Source organism: Rhinolophus sinicus, chromosome 16, assembly GCF_057876585.1.
Source record: "Rhinolophus sinicus isolate RSI-liver-muscle chromosome 16, RSI-T2T, whole genome shotgun sequence".
In the NCBI taxonomy this organism is placed as follows: domain Eukaryota; kingdom Metazoa; phylum Chordata; class Mammalia; order Chiroptera; family Rhinolophidae; genus Rhinolophus; species Rhinolophus sinicus.
The window spans coordinates 48,518,204-48,535,208 of record NC_142516.1 but is presented as its reverse complement, the minus strand read 5'-3'; the positions used below and the strand labels follow the sequence as shown (position 1 = coordinate 48,535,208).

Below are 17,005 nucleotides of genomic sequence, written 5' to 3'. Positions count from 1 at the left end.
GACACACGCTTGCTAAATTCTGTCCAATTACTAGAGTCAGAAAAGAAAATGGCACAATTCCACAAAATTCATAAATAGATATCTTGATGAAGAGTATTATGGAAATGGGCTAAAGGAAAGATTTTATTAAGCTGGAATATTTATACTCGCACTTATGTATGGCTCAATTGGGAAATCACCACAAATAGCTTCTAACTCAACTCTGCTCAGAAAGCCAGGACTTAAAACTACTGGAGGCAGGACCTGAAGGCAGTGCTTCTCTGCAAATTCACACTGGCACCACCACATTTTGATGCACAGATGAGCTTTTAACTTTTTTTATAGCAGCTTTATTGGGATAAAATTCATATTCCATATACCTACTTTAAGGCATACAATTCAGTGGTGGTTTTTAGTATATTCAGAGTTGTGTTACCATCACTGCAATCAATTTTAGAACATAGTCATCACCCCAAAATGTACTCATGTGCTGCCTGCCCTCAGTCCCCCAACCCGTTAACAACAAATCTATCTTCTGTTTATATAGATTTGCCTATTCCGGACATTTCATATATATGGAATCATGCAATATGTGGTGTCTGAATGCCTTCTTTCACTCAGCATGATTATTTCAAGGTTAATATATCTTGTAGCAGGTATCAGTACTTTATTCATGTTTATTGTGAGATAATTTTCCATCATATGGCTATACCGAATTTTGTTTATTCATTCGTCAGGTGATGGACATTTGGGGTGCATTTGACTTTTAACCACTGGGTAAAACTTTTTGCTTTTGACTGAGGCTCCATACTGTTACAGCAGTACTTGTTGATCACCTTGACTGAGCCAGCCTTATAGGTCACAGGTTCCTCTTTATGAGAGATAAGTGACTTTAACTGGACAGTCAGCCAGAGCCAAGTAAGGGAATCTGTAAGAATGTGCCTAAGAAATACGTAAGAGAAGGTGGACAGGGCTGTAACAGTTTCTGTTGAGGCAGTAATGCAATGCTGAAGGTTCATTCAGTGCTGTTTATAAGAGCAAAACCTGGAAACCATAGACTGGAATTGGATACATAAATTGCTGTACAGTCACATAATACTGCCGAATATAATACAACGGTAGAGTTGAAAAAATATAGTTAACCCCAGGAATTTAAATTTTGTGTGATACTCTTTTTATGAAGTTCAAAGACAAGCAAAATTGAACCGCATATTGTCTAGGTACACATAGATAGTATGTGATAAAACTAAAAAGAAAAGAGGGAATAAGGACTCGCCCATAATCAATTCATGATAGTGGTTACAATCTTTGGGGAGAGGCAAAGGGTTGAACTCAGGTTACCTAAGGTCCAAACAAATAATGACAAAGAACAATAAATGAAAGTAATGTATGTACATTGTAAAAATTTGGATATACATATAAAATATGTAATTATATAAGAGAAAGGTTTCACTGGTTATTACTTCAGGTAGAAAAATTATAATTAACATTGTATTATTTTAGCCTCCCGTTCTTTCCCCTATGAATTAAAAAGGTTTTTTAATGATACTAAAACGTGTCAAGTTGATAAAGTCAGCTCCCTGTGGGAGCTGTTTAAGGCAGTCTACTCACTCCAGGTTCCAACCAGCTTGATCTCAGCCTTACCATCTGCTCTTAGCTAGAAAGGCTGCGGGAGCACCCACTGACAGTCAGAGGGAGGTTGGTCCAAACTAACAACACCGCCCCGCCCCGCCCCGCCCCGCTCAGGTTCAGAGAACACGCCCTGGGGGCGTGCCCAGCTCCTATGGGGGCGTGTCTAAAGGGCGAGGCGGTCCTCAGCCAGAGCCCAGGTAATCTGGGCGAAATCGGGAGGAGCCACGCGTCGCGGCGTGAGGACGTCAAGGCCGCGCCTGACGTGACGTGCTCGGCGTGCGCAGCTGCTGCTGGGCGTTCTAGTCCCAACCCTGGAGAACTGAACGAGACGTGTGTGGTGCTGTTGGCCGGGATGTTACAGGCTGTTGGCGTTGTGGACGAGGAAGAGGAGCAGGCAGAGGAGGATTGTCCTGAATTGGTTCCCATTGAGACGAAGCAAAGAGAGGAGGAGGAAAAGTCTGGCCCCGGCGCTAAGATCCCAGTCACAATTATCACCGGGTATTTAGGTAACTAACCATCCCGGTCAGAAAATGCTGTGAACGCTGGTATCCTGGGATTTTTGGGGGCTGACTGTGCCTCTTCTTTTTAGGTGTGGGGCTTTCTGGTCGATAGCAGGTGACTCTGAGTTAGGGGCTGGGTCACTTGCTCCCCGTATGGGATGCTTCTCATCCCGGGGGTTAATGATGCTCAGACTCTTCCGCGTTAGATTCATATTTATCAAGTGAGGTTGAAAGTTAACCTTGCATTTTGAAACTAGTTCCGGTGTTGCTGTCTGAAGCCCAGATCCAACCCCTTAATTATCCATGTGACCTTTAACAAGGTATCTTACCTTTCTGAAGCTCATCTACCTCACTTGAAAATGAAACTAATACCCGCCACCTGTTTGAGTTGGTTTTCTCATCTGCAAAATGGGGCCGACATACCTACCTCGCAAGTCAATTACCAGTAAAGAGTGTCCTGCCCGGAAAATGCCATCCATTCCTCAGCGGATTCTCTTTCTCCACAAGCCAGTCTCTTCCAGCCAATCTCAAACATTTTTCTGAGATCTGTTTGTAAAGCACTGTAGGAGAAAGTAAGAATAAAATCTCTGCCCTGCAAGACTGGTGTTTCTCAAACTGAGGCCGGTCAGGAGTGCACAGAGACACTTGAATTCGTAGGTTTGTAAACATGCTGCAATTTCTTGAAGGACAGTTTATGCACTTACACTAGAAGTACTTTATTGGAAAAGTTTGAGAAGAAGTATTTTAAAACCTTACAGTTAAATAAAAGGGCTAGAATAAATATATGACCATATTACAAGTATGGGAAGAGTTAAGAAATGTAAGAAAATTGACATGATTTCCGGAAAGTAATACCATTCCTAGATGCTCCTAGAGACATAGGCAACTTGGTGCTCCTGAGGGCCTTTTACAGAAATATAATTAAATCACTGGTGTTTCCCAGTTTTTGCTTTGTAGACTGTAGGTGTATTCTCATTTTTCCTCAGGACTAATAAAGGTACTTATTTTCGGTGTTTTCCCACTGTTACTCAGAGGCTGCTCTCCTGAGAAGTTGAGCAGATTCCTTGCCCGAAACAGTGTAGTTCAGACTTGCCCCTCTGCTGTCCCCATTTTGCTCACTTGGTAGGTTAGTAGAGCATTGGAGATGATGGTCTGAAGCTTAGGAGTGAGGACTCATGCCAGCAGCCTTGTTGCTGAATCTAGGGGATAGTTTCACTGCTTATTCTTGACCATTTTCTTTCTTGGGACATTGTTCTTGCGGCTTCTATCACATTTTTCTAATATTTCCACCTGCTTCTTTGGCTTCTCCTTTTTTTTTTTTTTAACCTTTTGTTTAAATGTGTTCTTCCAGGACCTATCAGCTCCAAGTCAAGTAGTTGTTTCAATCTAGTTGTGGAGGATGCAGCTCACAGTGGCCCACGGGAATCAAACCGGCAACTTTGTTAAGAGCACCGCGCTCTAACCAACTGAGCTAACCGGCCGCCCAGCCTTCTCCTTTTTAACCGTTGCCCCCCTCCATCCTTTGAACTTCGTACCCAGATAGGTTCTATTTTGATGTCCCACAGACATCTCAAATTCAACAGGTCCAAAATTTCATGTTACCATTCCCTCATCCTCCTGCTCCTATGATCCCAACCACCTGGAATACTCTAAAAGCTTCCTAGTCAACCTTTCGTTTAATATATTCTTTTACATAATGATCTTTATAAGTGTCAATCTGATTGTGTCACACCCTTCAGTGGTTCCCATTTGGGTTAAAGTTCAAATTCCTTAATGTGAATTACAAGGTCCTATGTGATCTGGCTCTTGATACCCTCTCTAGCCTGTGAAACTGTGGCCCATCCACACTGAACTACTTTTACTTCTACAAGATGCCAAGTATTTTTGCTCCTGGTATATTTTTCTTCTTCTTGCTCTTACTTCTCTGGCTAGATGTCTCTCTTAGGTGCTCCATAACACCTTACACATCTAGTAAGTGTACCATCCTGTGACATGATTGCCTCTCTATTGATCTGAATTCCACTCCACATCCTACTCCTTTAATGTTCCTAAGTTTCATGAAGGTAGAGACGGATTGTGTTTGTCTTGTACACTTTTCACAAGGGCCCAGCATAAAATCTGGTCCATAGTGGACTTTTGAATGAATGAAATTGCTTCATAATATGGTTAATTGTTAAGCTGTAGTAATTTTACTAGGTCTCTTCCATCTCATTCCTTTCCATTTTCACTGCCACTACCTGGTGCAGCACCCGTGTTCAGGGCCTCTGTCATACACTTGGACTAATTTTAAGAATTTCTTCATTGCCCTGCCACCTTAAGGTCTGTCCCTCCCATTCTATATGTCACACTTTAGTGATGTTGAGTTTCCTAAAACACTAAACAAGCCTTCCATCCCTTCAATAGCTTTTAAAGGAAAATGACCCCAAAATTGTTGAAGATATTAATACCCTACTTCTCAGTAAGTCCCTCCTAGTTATACCGTAGAAATCTTGTAAATTTACTTCAGAAGATGTGTATAACCTACATGTAAAAGTTCTTAGCACTGTTTGTAATAGCAGAAACAACCCAAATGTCCACCAACATAAAAATAGATAAATGATATATTTATGCAATTGAACTATACTGCTGTGCACTTAGGGTTGTTTTTTTTGTCCTCTGAACTTTGGTGTCTGTGGCTCACAAGACAAATGTTTTTCTTCTATTTCAGCTGAACATACTAGGTTTAACATGCCCCCTACTGGATAAAGTTAGTATAGCTTTATGAGTTTATCTTTTTGAATAATATTCTGTCTTATCATTTTCTATAGCCATTCTCCATTTTCTGTGTGTGTGATACATATATAAAATCAGTTTTATAGATTGCTTTAAGCATACTAAAAATAGCTATATAGTCAGTTTTAAGTCATGTCTGGTTAATGACGAATGTTAAAATAAAAGGTCTTTATATGTAAATTTTAGGGAATTAAACAGTATATTCTTGGCTAAGAAATATCCTCATGCAAAGGGCTTTAAATATTTTACATTTTATAAACTACATGAGTACTTTGTTCCTTGGAAGCCATTACTTCAATAATTTTTTATATAATAAAGAATTAAGATGCCCTTATATTAACTGTATTACAAGTTATGTAGAAGGCACGTTATTCACGAGGTTGAAGAAAGCTGTGCAATCCAACTTGTAGAAGTATTTGTAAATATAAAATGTTATGTCAACAAAACATTTTTAATACATTTCAAAGGGTACTTTACCTCTGGAATAGTTTTAGTTAAATAATATTTGAAAAATAGCATGTACATTTTTAAAAACATTGGGACTCTATATCTTTTTGTGTTAATTAATCTTTCAATTTTGTTATTTAAAACATATTTTATAGGTGCTGGGAAGACTACACTTCTGAACTATATTTTAACAGAGCAACATAGTAAACGAATAGCAGTTATTTTAAATGAATTCGGGGAAGGTAAGTAAAGTTCAATAAATGCCATGCTGCAAGAATTTATGGGACAGTTTATTCTACTTGTGAATTGATATTCCATATTTGAAAGTGAAAATGCAATGCCTTATGTTAGGGGTGTCCAAACTTTTTTCAACGTTTTTTACCAAGGGCCATAATGCGGTAAAATACACAAACATCCAGGCCACTCACTTGAGGTGAAGTACATACTGCCTCACCTGGTTTATTTAAGTAAACTAAATATATTTTTGGAATTTGCTGCGGGCCAATTAACAATGGATTGCGGACCGCAGTTGGCCCGTGGGCTGCAGTTTTGACACCTCTGCCTTATGTGAATACGTTGTTGTGGATAGTTTTGGAAAATTAGATTAATTTCTGTCAAGCTTTACTTTGTACAGATTATGCATACTGAAAGTAGATAATTTCTATAAAATTTTATTTTGTATAACTTTGGAATTCATAACAATGGAATTTAGATTTTTACATGAAACAAATAACTCCAGAAGTAAAAATCTGTGATACATGATATGAAAGAAAGTTCTTTCAGGAACTGGAAAGGTGCTTTTTTACTGAATATATTGTTTAATTGCAACTTTTGAAAAATTTGAAAAAGCGTCAGTTATTACAAATTTACCTTGTTGAATGTTTATTGTCTGCAAAGCAGTTAAAACTGAAGAGTTTAAAAATAAGTTGAACATATGCTCTTCATCCTCAAGAAACTTCAGTTGTCTGTGAAAATACATGCAATATAACATTCCAATTTTTTGTCTTTAATATTGAATTATAGTTTTAAAAAATCTATACAGCAGTATTAGACACAGTTCTTTGATTACTTTTATAAGTTTCTCTCATGTGTGAATTTTAATAAAAGCTTACTTTTAACTGAAAAATGTAACTTGTTGGGATATTTCTTATGGTATACTATATCTTTAGTTGTAAATTAGTAAAACTAGGTTTTATGAACAGGATGGGAGGCCTATTAAACATAATTTCTGGTTTCAATTAACTAAAGAGAAAAGTCTTGCTGGACAAAATAAAAATCCTAAGTTTTTCTTATAGTCTAGCTGCTTATTAACTGATCTTCTTTTGGACACTGATTACATTTATTATTTCCTACTGTTTTTCTTCATTCTTTTTGGATCATTTTTCACAATTTTGTCCTTTACAGCATTTGAAATACTTTCCTTCACATTTTGTTAATGTTCTCTACACCTTGAATTCTGTAGCAACCCCTTTCAAAGCTTTATTATCACCTAACTGAAATATAAACAAAAAATATATAAATGAAAAATTACTCACTTTTTTTGGCCATTTGCTTTGCTAGACATTTGGAAAATTTCCCTGGCTTTGGTGTATTTCTTTATTGGAGGAAAAATAAGACATTTGAAATCATTCTTATATAATAACAAGTACATCAGAATCTGAAATATACTTTATTTTTTCTCAAGTAAACTTTTGTGTATTTGACTAAAATTTAATTTTTAAATGAGCACATTGGCCAAGCAAACTTCCTCAAATGAACTAAGTTTTTTAATTCATACTGGGGGTACTGAGTAGCTGTCTAATAGAAACAAAGGTAGTTTAGAGGAAGAATGAAAAGAAAAATATAGATAAAGCCCTTAAGAGGTTGAAGGGCATATAAAAACTTTATATATAAAACACTATTCTATCTGGAAAGTTGGCCATGGACAAGAGAGAGTAGAGAGAGTGCCTTTGAAATAGCTACTTTATTAGGAAATGGGAGTGTGCAAGGAAGAGGCCTAAAGAGGAAGTAATTGATTCATTAATTTTGAGTTTTCCTTTTTAGGGGCTTAAATCCTCTTAAATAAAAGTTAAAATAATGTAGAGTAGTATAGTTTAAAATATTGAGGCTGCATGAATAGAATGAAAGAATAAAAGTTATAAAACGTATTTTCTACTTTGAAATCCGCTTCATTATTGAGTATCCTCATATTTTTTTTGGTTGCCTAGTGAACATAATCCAAAGCTCCTTCTTTTTACTTATTCCAGGAAGTGCAGTGGAAAAATCCTTAGCTGTGAGCCAAGGTGGAGAGCTCTATGAAGAATGGCTGGAACTTAGAAACGGTTGCCTCTGCTGTTCAGTAAAGTGAGGAATGTTTTTACTGTGTGCTTTGGTTTACTATAAATATTTACTGATCATATTTTCAGCTTTGATTGTTTTGTGTGTGTAATTTAACTGAATTTACACAGTATTGTATTTTCAAGTAGAAAATCAGGCTTATTAGAATATATTTTCTTAAAGTATTTCTTGCTATCGTATTTGTTTTTCTATGTGCTCTAATGCTTTGCCCTTTCATTGAGTTTTTTATTGTTTTGATGTCAGGGTTTATTTAATAATCTCTGTGGTGCATGAAAGTCTCATTTCATGTATAAAGAACAATTCTGAGTTTAATAAGTGATTGGTCTTAGTTCTAAGAATTCACCATCTAAGAACAAAAATAAATGACCATCAAAAAAGAGAAAATCCTCACATTATGTTCCACCAGTTATAGTTTCCAAGGACAGTGTCTGTTTTATTCACTAATATACCACAGACCTTACATATATGTGTCAGAAAAGGATCTGACACATACGAGTAGTAGTCATTCAAATATTTGTTGAGTGAATTAGGAAAGTTAAGACCTGTTATACTGTGGATTTTGTGTATTCTAGTGAATTGAATTTATTCTACATCATTTACTATCTTAGTTTTTGACTTTGAGTCAAGTATATTAACAAGGCTAAAATCATAACATTTTCTTGAACAACCAAAATGCAATCCATTAATTATTTTCTTGCACTTTTGATATTATAAGAAAAGGGAAATTAAAGCCTGATACTCTAATGCAGAATAGAATTAAAAATGTTTAATGGTAGTATTTTGTTAGCTGTTACTAATCTACTGTAATTTATAAATTTTATCATTATTTTGGATGTTGATTTTTTTTCTTTCATAAAGCTATGAAAATAACAGATTCTGACTTACTTTAGTCAGATATATTAAAATTTCCTCTGCTTTTAACTTTAATAAAGTATTAACTCATCATGAATCTGATTTCTTTTTATCTATCAGTATATATGCATGTATTTTTTCCCTTATTGGTAAATATTGGACAGAAATTTTGTTAGAAACTTGAGAGTGAGTTAAATTTTCAGATGCCTAAAGATATTTTTGTCTCAGGTTGCTGAATATATTTTTAAATGCTTGTAATGATCATTTTAAGTATTCAGGCAATCAACTATATATTATGTTTTGGTATTCTCCAGGGACAATGGCCTTAGAGCTATTGAGAATTTGATGCAGAAGAAGGGGAAATTTGATTACATACTGTTAGAGACCACTGGGTTAGCAGATCCTGGTAAGAAATGACAATATTAATAACCAGAATATAGTTCTTAAACATTTTTCAATAAATGTACTAGGGGAATATCTGAAATGAGTATTAAAGCTTTACCCTAGAAAAAAATATTTTTTTGGTTTGAAAGAGGAAAAATACTGGGTTCTCATGTTTCTTTGGCAGATGTAAGATATTAAAAGTACTTGGTACTTTTAACTGGATACATAATAGAATTTGAAATTTTATTGATTGATTTAAGGTTTTTGGTAGAAACAAAAGTTGTTAAAATACGGAAATTTAGGAAAAATTGAGACATTCTACTTGTAAGTATATTTTTGATTGGTTATACTCTGCAGAGACCTTATTTCTGATTACTTTCTAATCCAGTTTTCTTAGGGAGTCATTTAGAGTTATTTAAGGGCTTTTGGAGTCTAATCCCAGCAAATTTATTCCTTTTAAATTAATTGTTACATTTTGTTTTTCTGCTACTGAACTTAAAATAATTTTTATTTTTTTATAAATGTTGTGATAAGGTATTATAGAGTTAAGTCAAGCCTACTGGGCCTTTTTCCTGTAGAAGTAATAATGATTATCCTTGAAATTTTTGCCTCTGAGTGGAATTACATCTAAACCTCCCTCTTGAAAACTACATAAAGTCGACCTGTTTCTAATAACGAATTTCTGTTTCCTTCTTACCCAAATAACTTTTAGGTAACGTATTTATTCCTAGTTTGCAGAACATTTAGTGTTTGTTTTGTAAGCCTGACCCATACCATTATTTCTTCTTTGATCTGGGTCTTTGGCATTAGGCCATAAAACCATTTTAAAGTAATGTTAGGGAATAACTTATTAAAAGGGTCATAATGGTTTAAAAGAAATATTGTAGTGTACTGAAGGTTCGTTCAGATATCATCAGTGGTTATGGCACTTAGAAGTATTAGAAGTATTACCGTGTTTCCCCAAAAATAAGCCCTAGCCAGACAATCAGCTCTAATGCGTCTTTTGGAGCAAAAATTAATATAAGACCTGGCATTATATATAATATAATATAATGTAATTAAATATACCATTATTTCTTCTTTGAGCTGGGTCTTTGGCATTAGGCCATAAAACCATTTTAAAGTAATGTTTGGGAATAACTTATTTATTATAATAAATAACTTATATTAAATAACTTATATAATATAATGTAATTAAATATAATGCCAGGTCTTATATTAATTTTTGCTCCAAAAGATGCATTAGAGCTGATTGTCCGGCTAGGGCTTGTTTTCGGGGAAACGGTATATAACAAACAACATTGTCCTCATGTTTTCAAATTAGTGTTGATTTGGACTATTTTGGTCCTTACAGTAGGCATGGATTTTTTCGTACATTTCCGATAGCTCTGACTGATGATAGGACTTGAATTATTACATTGGTGTTAATTTAATTTAAATTTGGTAAGGTGGGAAAATGTATGCCTCTTTTTAAAATAGCAATTATCAGTTTCTTTTGTTGTAACCACTTTATAGAGAAAAACTCTTGTAACTTTTTGAGAGTAGGTGAGTTTAATAAAACAGTTCTATTTTTTCTGAGGAAAAAAGAAAGTTAAAGATCTCAGAAAAAGCTTCTGAATAAATTGTAGGTATAAACGGGTTCATGTTTCTTGCTTCTAACTTTCTTTAGAATAATGACTTATTGTTTGGGTAAAAATGAAACATTTATTGTACAGAAATGTAAACAATACCTAAGAAAATATGAAGAAGAAAGTTTGAAAACAACACCCTATATTTCATTACCATCAAAGATAAGTAGGTGCATTTCATTCCAGGGATTTCTCTGTGCTGGTGCTGCTCCTTGTAGTTTGTTGAATGGCAGCCTTGGTCTCAGCTTGGAGCTTGTGAAAAATGAAGGTTCTTGGGCCCCATCCCAAATGTACTGAACCAGAATCTCTAGGGATGGGGCCCAGCAACCCAATTTAATACGCTTTCCAGGTGATTCTTAGACATGTGTAAGTCTGGGAAGCCCTGTTCTGTGCACTTCTGAAAGCTGTATACATATATAGAAACAACTTTATAAAAATAAGATCACATTTTTTGTGCTATTCTGAATAATTATTCATATAGTTTTACTTGAATTTAAAAAGAGTATTTGAAAGAAGTGAAGGAGTTGCTGAATATCAGATAAATGCTTCACTGTAAGAGATGAGTTTTTAAAAAAAGATGATAAAGAATAAAGAACATAAATAAATTGGACAGGTTGTTTTTTAAACTACACGTTTGAATTTTGAAAGTCTTATTTATTGACTCCCTGGCATCAAAGATGAGGGGATTAACACTCCCACTTTCTCCCACTTCCTGGTTTTGGTTCATTGTATTCTGTACTATGTTGTCAAGGTTTCTAACATTTACATTCTCTCCTACTTTGTTTAGTTCTGTATTTAAACGGTTTTAGGCCTCATTACCAATACTGTGGCTTCTCCATTCTTTAGTTGATCAGTCCCTTGATTGACTGAATGGTATGGTCAGGTAATCTTTGCTATAATTGCCATATCCCCTGAGTTCTTGCATACTTCATTGCTTGAGAATACCTGTCTTGTTTTTATACTTCAAAGATTACTTGGCTAGGTTCACAATTTCTTTCCCTCAGAACTTTGCAAATATTGCTCCATGATCTCTTAGTATTTTTTGATTGGCTGGATATACTTGTACAGTATTTTCTCTTTTTATTTCAACAGGAAGGATTTGTGAGTGCAGTATTTTTTCAGTTGTTTCCTTTAATGTTTGAGAATGTCTGCCTGTTTTTTTCATTCTTGAAAAACAACTTGGTTGGAGGTAATATCCTTAGGGAACACTTTCATTTGAATTTTTTGGTCATTTTTTATTATATTGGGGCAATAAATGTTACTGTAGAAAAGTCTGATGTTACCCCCCACCTCTTTGAAAGCGACTTGCTTTTTCATCTAAAATGCTGAATGGTTTTTTCTTTATTTTTGAAGTTAAGTAATATAACCAAGATACACCTAGGTGTCATTCGTAATCATGTTTTCCTGGATTACAATATACCCTTTAATCTGCAGGTTAAGTTCTTCATTTAGGGACATTTCTCTATTTATTACCATGAAGAGTTTTTCCGTCAAATTATTGGGTCCTCTACTTTATGACACCAATTTTCCATCTATTGCATTTTCTTTTGTTCTCCGTATCTATTATCTTCTAATTGTTATTTTTTTTGCCTCTGCATCATTTACTGTAATTATTTCAAACCTTCCTTTTTGTCAGCAATTCTGTTTCCGCCAACATCTCTTCTGTTCCTTGATGTTTTAAATGAACGAATTGGTTAAGTAATGGTATATTGGCCCTAAATTTATTTCTTTACCACTACAAATTACCTTTTCATGTTATTCTTCTCAATCTTGCTTTAGAGATTAGTTTTAATTAAGATTGTGTTGTTTTTAAGTTGTTTATTATGAAGAAGCCCTTGAAAATTTCTTTGACTTGAGTGTTTTTTTTTAAGACTGGGTTCTTTGCTATTTTTGTGCCCTATTCATTTCTTCAGTTTTTTTCCCTTCCTGCCTTTTACCTTCTTTTTTGTTTCTTCTAAGCTGTAATACGTGTGCATAGTTTTTTAGCATGTTTGTGCTTGATGTAGGAGGCTCAGAGAACTTCTATCAACCTAGATGCGGTATTGCCAAATTCCTATTAATACCCTACCCGTCTTACCTAACTTCGTTTTTCTTCTGAGCCCCAGTTTGAAAACTGAGTATTGCTGGAAGCAGGGAGGGGGAAGCAAAGGGAAATAGATGACTGAGAGTCCCCATTGGGCAATGTGACTCTTAGGCTCTGCTCTCTTAAAATATCAAGTGCTCCCACCTCCTGGGTTTGCTCCAACTACTCATGACATCTTGAACTTTAGACCACACTCACTTCATTTTGTTCTGAGCTTTAGAAAGTGACTTCCTCTCTTGCAAATATAGAGATGGTTAGAAACTTTTACCCTTGAAGTTTTCTTGTTGATTTTTTTCTGTATTTCTTATTCCTCCCTCAGTTCTGCCTGTTATTTTGAAAGCTATTTTTGATAAGTGCTAGTATTTTGTAAACCTCTTACTGGGGATGCGGATAGAATTAAGAGCTATTATAATAAGTCACATAGAACTTGTGTTTCTTATTTTGACTATCTTCACAATTTATGGCAGGAGATTGTATATTTGGTTGCTGCTGGTAAAATTTGGCTTTTTACGCTATTCACAATAGCCAAGATATGGAAACAACCAAAATGCCCATTGATGGATGATTGAATAAAGAAACAGTGGTACATTTATACAATGGAGTATTACTCTGCCATAAAAAAGAATGATCTCTTACCATTTGCAACAACATGGATGGACCTAGAGAATATTATGCTAAGTGAAATAAGTTAGACTGAGAAAGACAAATACCGTATGATCTCACTTATATGTGGAATCTAAAGAACAGAATAAATGAGCAAACTAAACAGAAATAGACTCAGAGATACAGAGAACAAACAGATGGTTGCTGGATGGGAGGGGATTGGGGATGGGGGAGAAGATGAAGGGATTAGAAAGTGCAAATTAGTAGTCATATTATAGTCACGGGGATATGAAATACAGTATGGAGAATATGATCAGTATGTTGTAAAGATTGTGTTGGGTGCCAGATGGGCACTGGAATTATCAGGGGGATCACTTCATAGACTGTATAGATGCCTGACCAATATGCTATACATCTGAAGCTGAAGTAGAATAATATTGAATGTCAACTATAATTATATATGTGTGTGTGTGTGTGTGTGCGTGTGTGTATAACTATGTATATATAGATATATATATATATCTATATATATATAGTTATGTATGTATGTATAACTATATATAGATATATAGATACATAGATTATATAGATATATATACAGTCATGGGATGTGAAGTACAGCATAGGGAGGATAGTCAGTGGTGTTATAACAGCTATATATGATGTTAGAGGGATAGTAGATTGGGGGGGTTATCACTTTGTGAGGGGTATAAATGTCTATTATATTGCTTTGTACACCTATAACCAAAAAAGGGGGGCGGGGCACCAAAAAAACATGAAAATAAAATTTGGCTTTTTAAATTTTATTTTGTTTGTTTTATGAATATGGTTTTGAAAGGGGAGATTCTATAGTCTAATTCAGGATTTCTTAACCTTGGCATAAATGACATTTTGGGTTGGATAATTCTGTTATAGGAAGATGTCTTGTGCATTGTAGGATGTTTGACAGCATCCCTGGCTTCTTCCCACTACATGCCATTAGCATTCCTCTACTTGAGACAACCAAAAAATTATCTCCAGATATTGCCAAATATTCCCCTGGGGAGAAAAGTCACCCTTGGTTGAGAATCACTGATTAACTTCATTTTCTCATCTCTGCTCCTCCTGCTAAACACCTGCATCCAAATTTTAAATAGTTCCTCTTTGTAAGTATTATACCAAAGATACATATCAGATTTAGAATCAAAGCTCTAATACACTCTTATAGTTCAACTTAATACTAGGTGTATGTTAACTGTAGAGGACTTATAAGCTATCTGAATAGAAATCAGTGAATTAAATAAAATGATTTATGTACAATGTTAGAAATTTTGAGTGAAAAAATTAATACTTTTTAATGATTTATTATTTGGAGTAATGATACTCACAGTTGATTTACTTTTTCTCCCTCATTAATTAAAATCATGCTGTTAGCCAAGTAAGTGAACAAAATTCTTATTGGCAATTCTGTTGTTTTCCGTTTAGGAGACTGACACTCTCCAGTTCTAAGCTAAATAATTGTCATGGTAAAGTAATTTCCGTGAAAAGGACAGGCATTGATTCAGCCCCTGTTATTCACAAATCCTATTTCAGTCAAATTGGAAAACTATTAAGTTTTGGGGAAAAAAATCAATAGGTATCAGGAAGCCATTAGATCTTGTGGCCCTTGCTATATCTTGCATGAGTAATCACTGTAAACAGCTGACAGGTATTTCGTTGTTGACACAGAGTGATGCTTGGGGGTCCACATCTCGTCAGGGTAGGTGGACAGTTTCAGACATTGGAATGAGTTCAGTTATCCTTGTTTTCCCCCAATACTCATTCTTTTAGACAGCCCTGTCACTAACTGGACTTGTGATGCTTTGGAAAATCAAATACTTTCTTTGCTGTCAGTTTTCTTTTTCTTGTGTTGTGGCATACTAATCAGGGTGTGTGGTTTGATACTTTAACCAGTTTCTGTCAAAATCAAGTTTTAATTTCTTATTTAGAAATTATTTTTCCTCAGACCCAGATTTTATAAATAATGTAAGGATTTATTAGTAATGCCATAGAGTGTATAATTTTAAGTTTTGTTCTTTTTCTTCCATAAAACTTACAAGTACATTTTTTTTTTAGATTTTGGATAAGTGATTTTGGTGTTACCTTACTTTCTTTTAGAGTAATAATTCACTATTTGTGAATCATATGATTATTCAGGAGAGAAAATAAAAATGTGTCCTATGTACACATAACCATACTGCCCAAATTATTTGATAATATCTGTTGGTAAATTATTATGGCATTGTTACAAAAGAAGCTTGTTGTTAACTTTGTATTTGATACAAGTTGGTCTTTTTTTTTTTTTTTTAAGATAAATGGGAGGGAAGAAATGGGTATAAATAGTAAAAAATTCTGTCACTCTAATTCTCATAAGAAGGTTGGAACCAAACCCCATATTTAATTTGTATATGTGTTTGCCTGTTAATTCTGCTGGGGCAAGTTAAAACATGGATAGAATCGTGTTTCTCAGTTTGAAGAAATGTTTTTATTTGATGAATATTATATATATTTTCAGGTGCTGTAGCTTCTATGTTTTGGGTTGATGCTGAATTAGGGGTTGATATTTATCTTGATGGTAAGTTAAATATAGGACTTTATTTTCAAGTAAAATGTTGTTGTGGTCAAGATCATTTTTGTTCATATTATAATTTTAACTCCTTGCATTGTTGTGACTCTTTGTAAACTTATTTAGTTTGATGGTGAAGTAAGTCTTTGTTCATACAGATTATAAAGCCGCAGACAATGGTAGAACTAGATGTCAAATCTTACTCCAATTCTGAATTTAGTGCTTCCACTAAGGTTTTCATTTTAAAATACTATTAGATTGGTGCAAAAGTAATTGCAGTTTAAAAGGTTAAAAATAATTGCAAAAACTGCAATTACTTTTGCACCAACCTGATACATAGATTTCCTATTCTTTTGTTTGATTTATGTACTGTGGTGTGTCATCAGTCTTTCCCCCACTCCATTCCCCCCTCCATTCCCTGAGCCCTTCACATTTTTTAAAACCAAGTCTTTCATATGTTAAGGGGTAAAATAATTTAGGAATCATTGAGGACTGGTCCCAACATTTGGCCCTAATATGAATATGTGGCATGTGGCTCCACGGTTGCATTCTTAGACATTATCAAACTTGTTCTGCTGTTAATCCTTTGAAAAAATTATTTAGCATATAAATTCAGAGATTGTCAAACTAATTGATCATTTGGAAATTTAGGTACATGTTGTATAAAACGTTTGTGTGTTAGATTGGTGAGAGATATTAGGAATAAGTATTCTAAGACAGATTTGTTAAGCAATAATTTAAATGTTAATGAAAGTCTCAATTTTGATTATGTGAAAATAAATTATAAACTGTCTTGTATAATTTATCCCATTCCACTTTATATTATGAAATTTAAATTTATCTCATAATCTTTTGGATTGTAAGCATTTTAAAGGTTAGAGAAATCTTATTTTCTTATTTGTTTATTTAATTTAAAAATTTTATTTTATATCCTCTTCCGTGTCTTAAAATAGTGCTAGGCACTCAGTACATATTTGAAAATGCATCTGCTTATTAATGGAATTGAAGTAAATTGCATCTTGGCAAGAGAAATAAACAACATTTTATTAACATTTGTGAACTGAAATAGATTAGTTTTAATTTTCATTCTCAAGTATAAAGTAGATTAAAAGATTTATTCCTTTGTAGGTATCATAACTGTTGTGGATTCAAAATATGGATTAAAAGTAAGTTGAAAGATTGCTGAGTTGCTAATTATTTGTTA

At 34.3% G+C, this 17,005-nt stretch overlaps 1 protein-coding gene across 1 annotated transcript in view; it reads left to right on the top strand.

Moving 5' to 3' along the window:
- Positions 1-1,863: 1,863 nt before the first annotated feature.
- LOC109446677 (zinc-regulated GTPase metalloprotein activator 1B) overlaps positions 1,864-17,005 on the top strand; it is a 41,058-nt gene continuing 25,916 nt past the window's right edge. The window contains exons 1-6 of the mRNA XM_019730332.3: positions 1,864-2,117; positions 5,486-5,572; positions 7,577-7,673; positions 8,834-8,925; positions 15,751-15,810; positions 16,930-16,967. Of these exons, the coding sequence (XP_019585891.1) occupies positions 1,964-2,117; positions 5,486-5,572; positions 7,577-7,673; positions 8,834-8,925; positions 15,751-15,810; positions 16,930-16,967 (528 nt within the window). The 5' untranslated portion in view covers positions 1,864-1,963. The remainder of the gene's footprint in view (positions 2,118-5,485; positions 5,573-7,576; positions 7,674-8,833; positions 8,926-15,750; positions 15,811-16,929; positions 16,968-17,005) is intronic.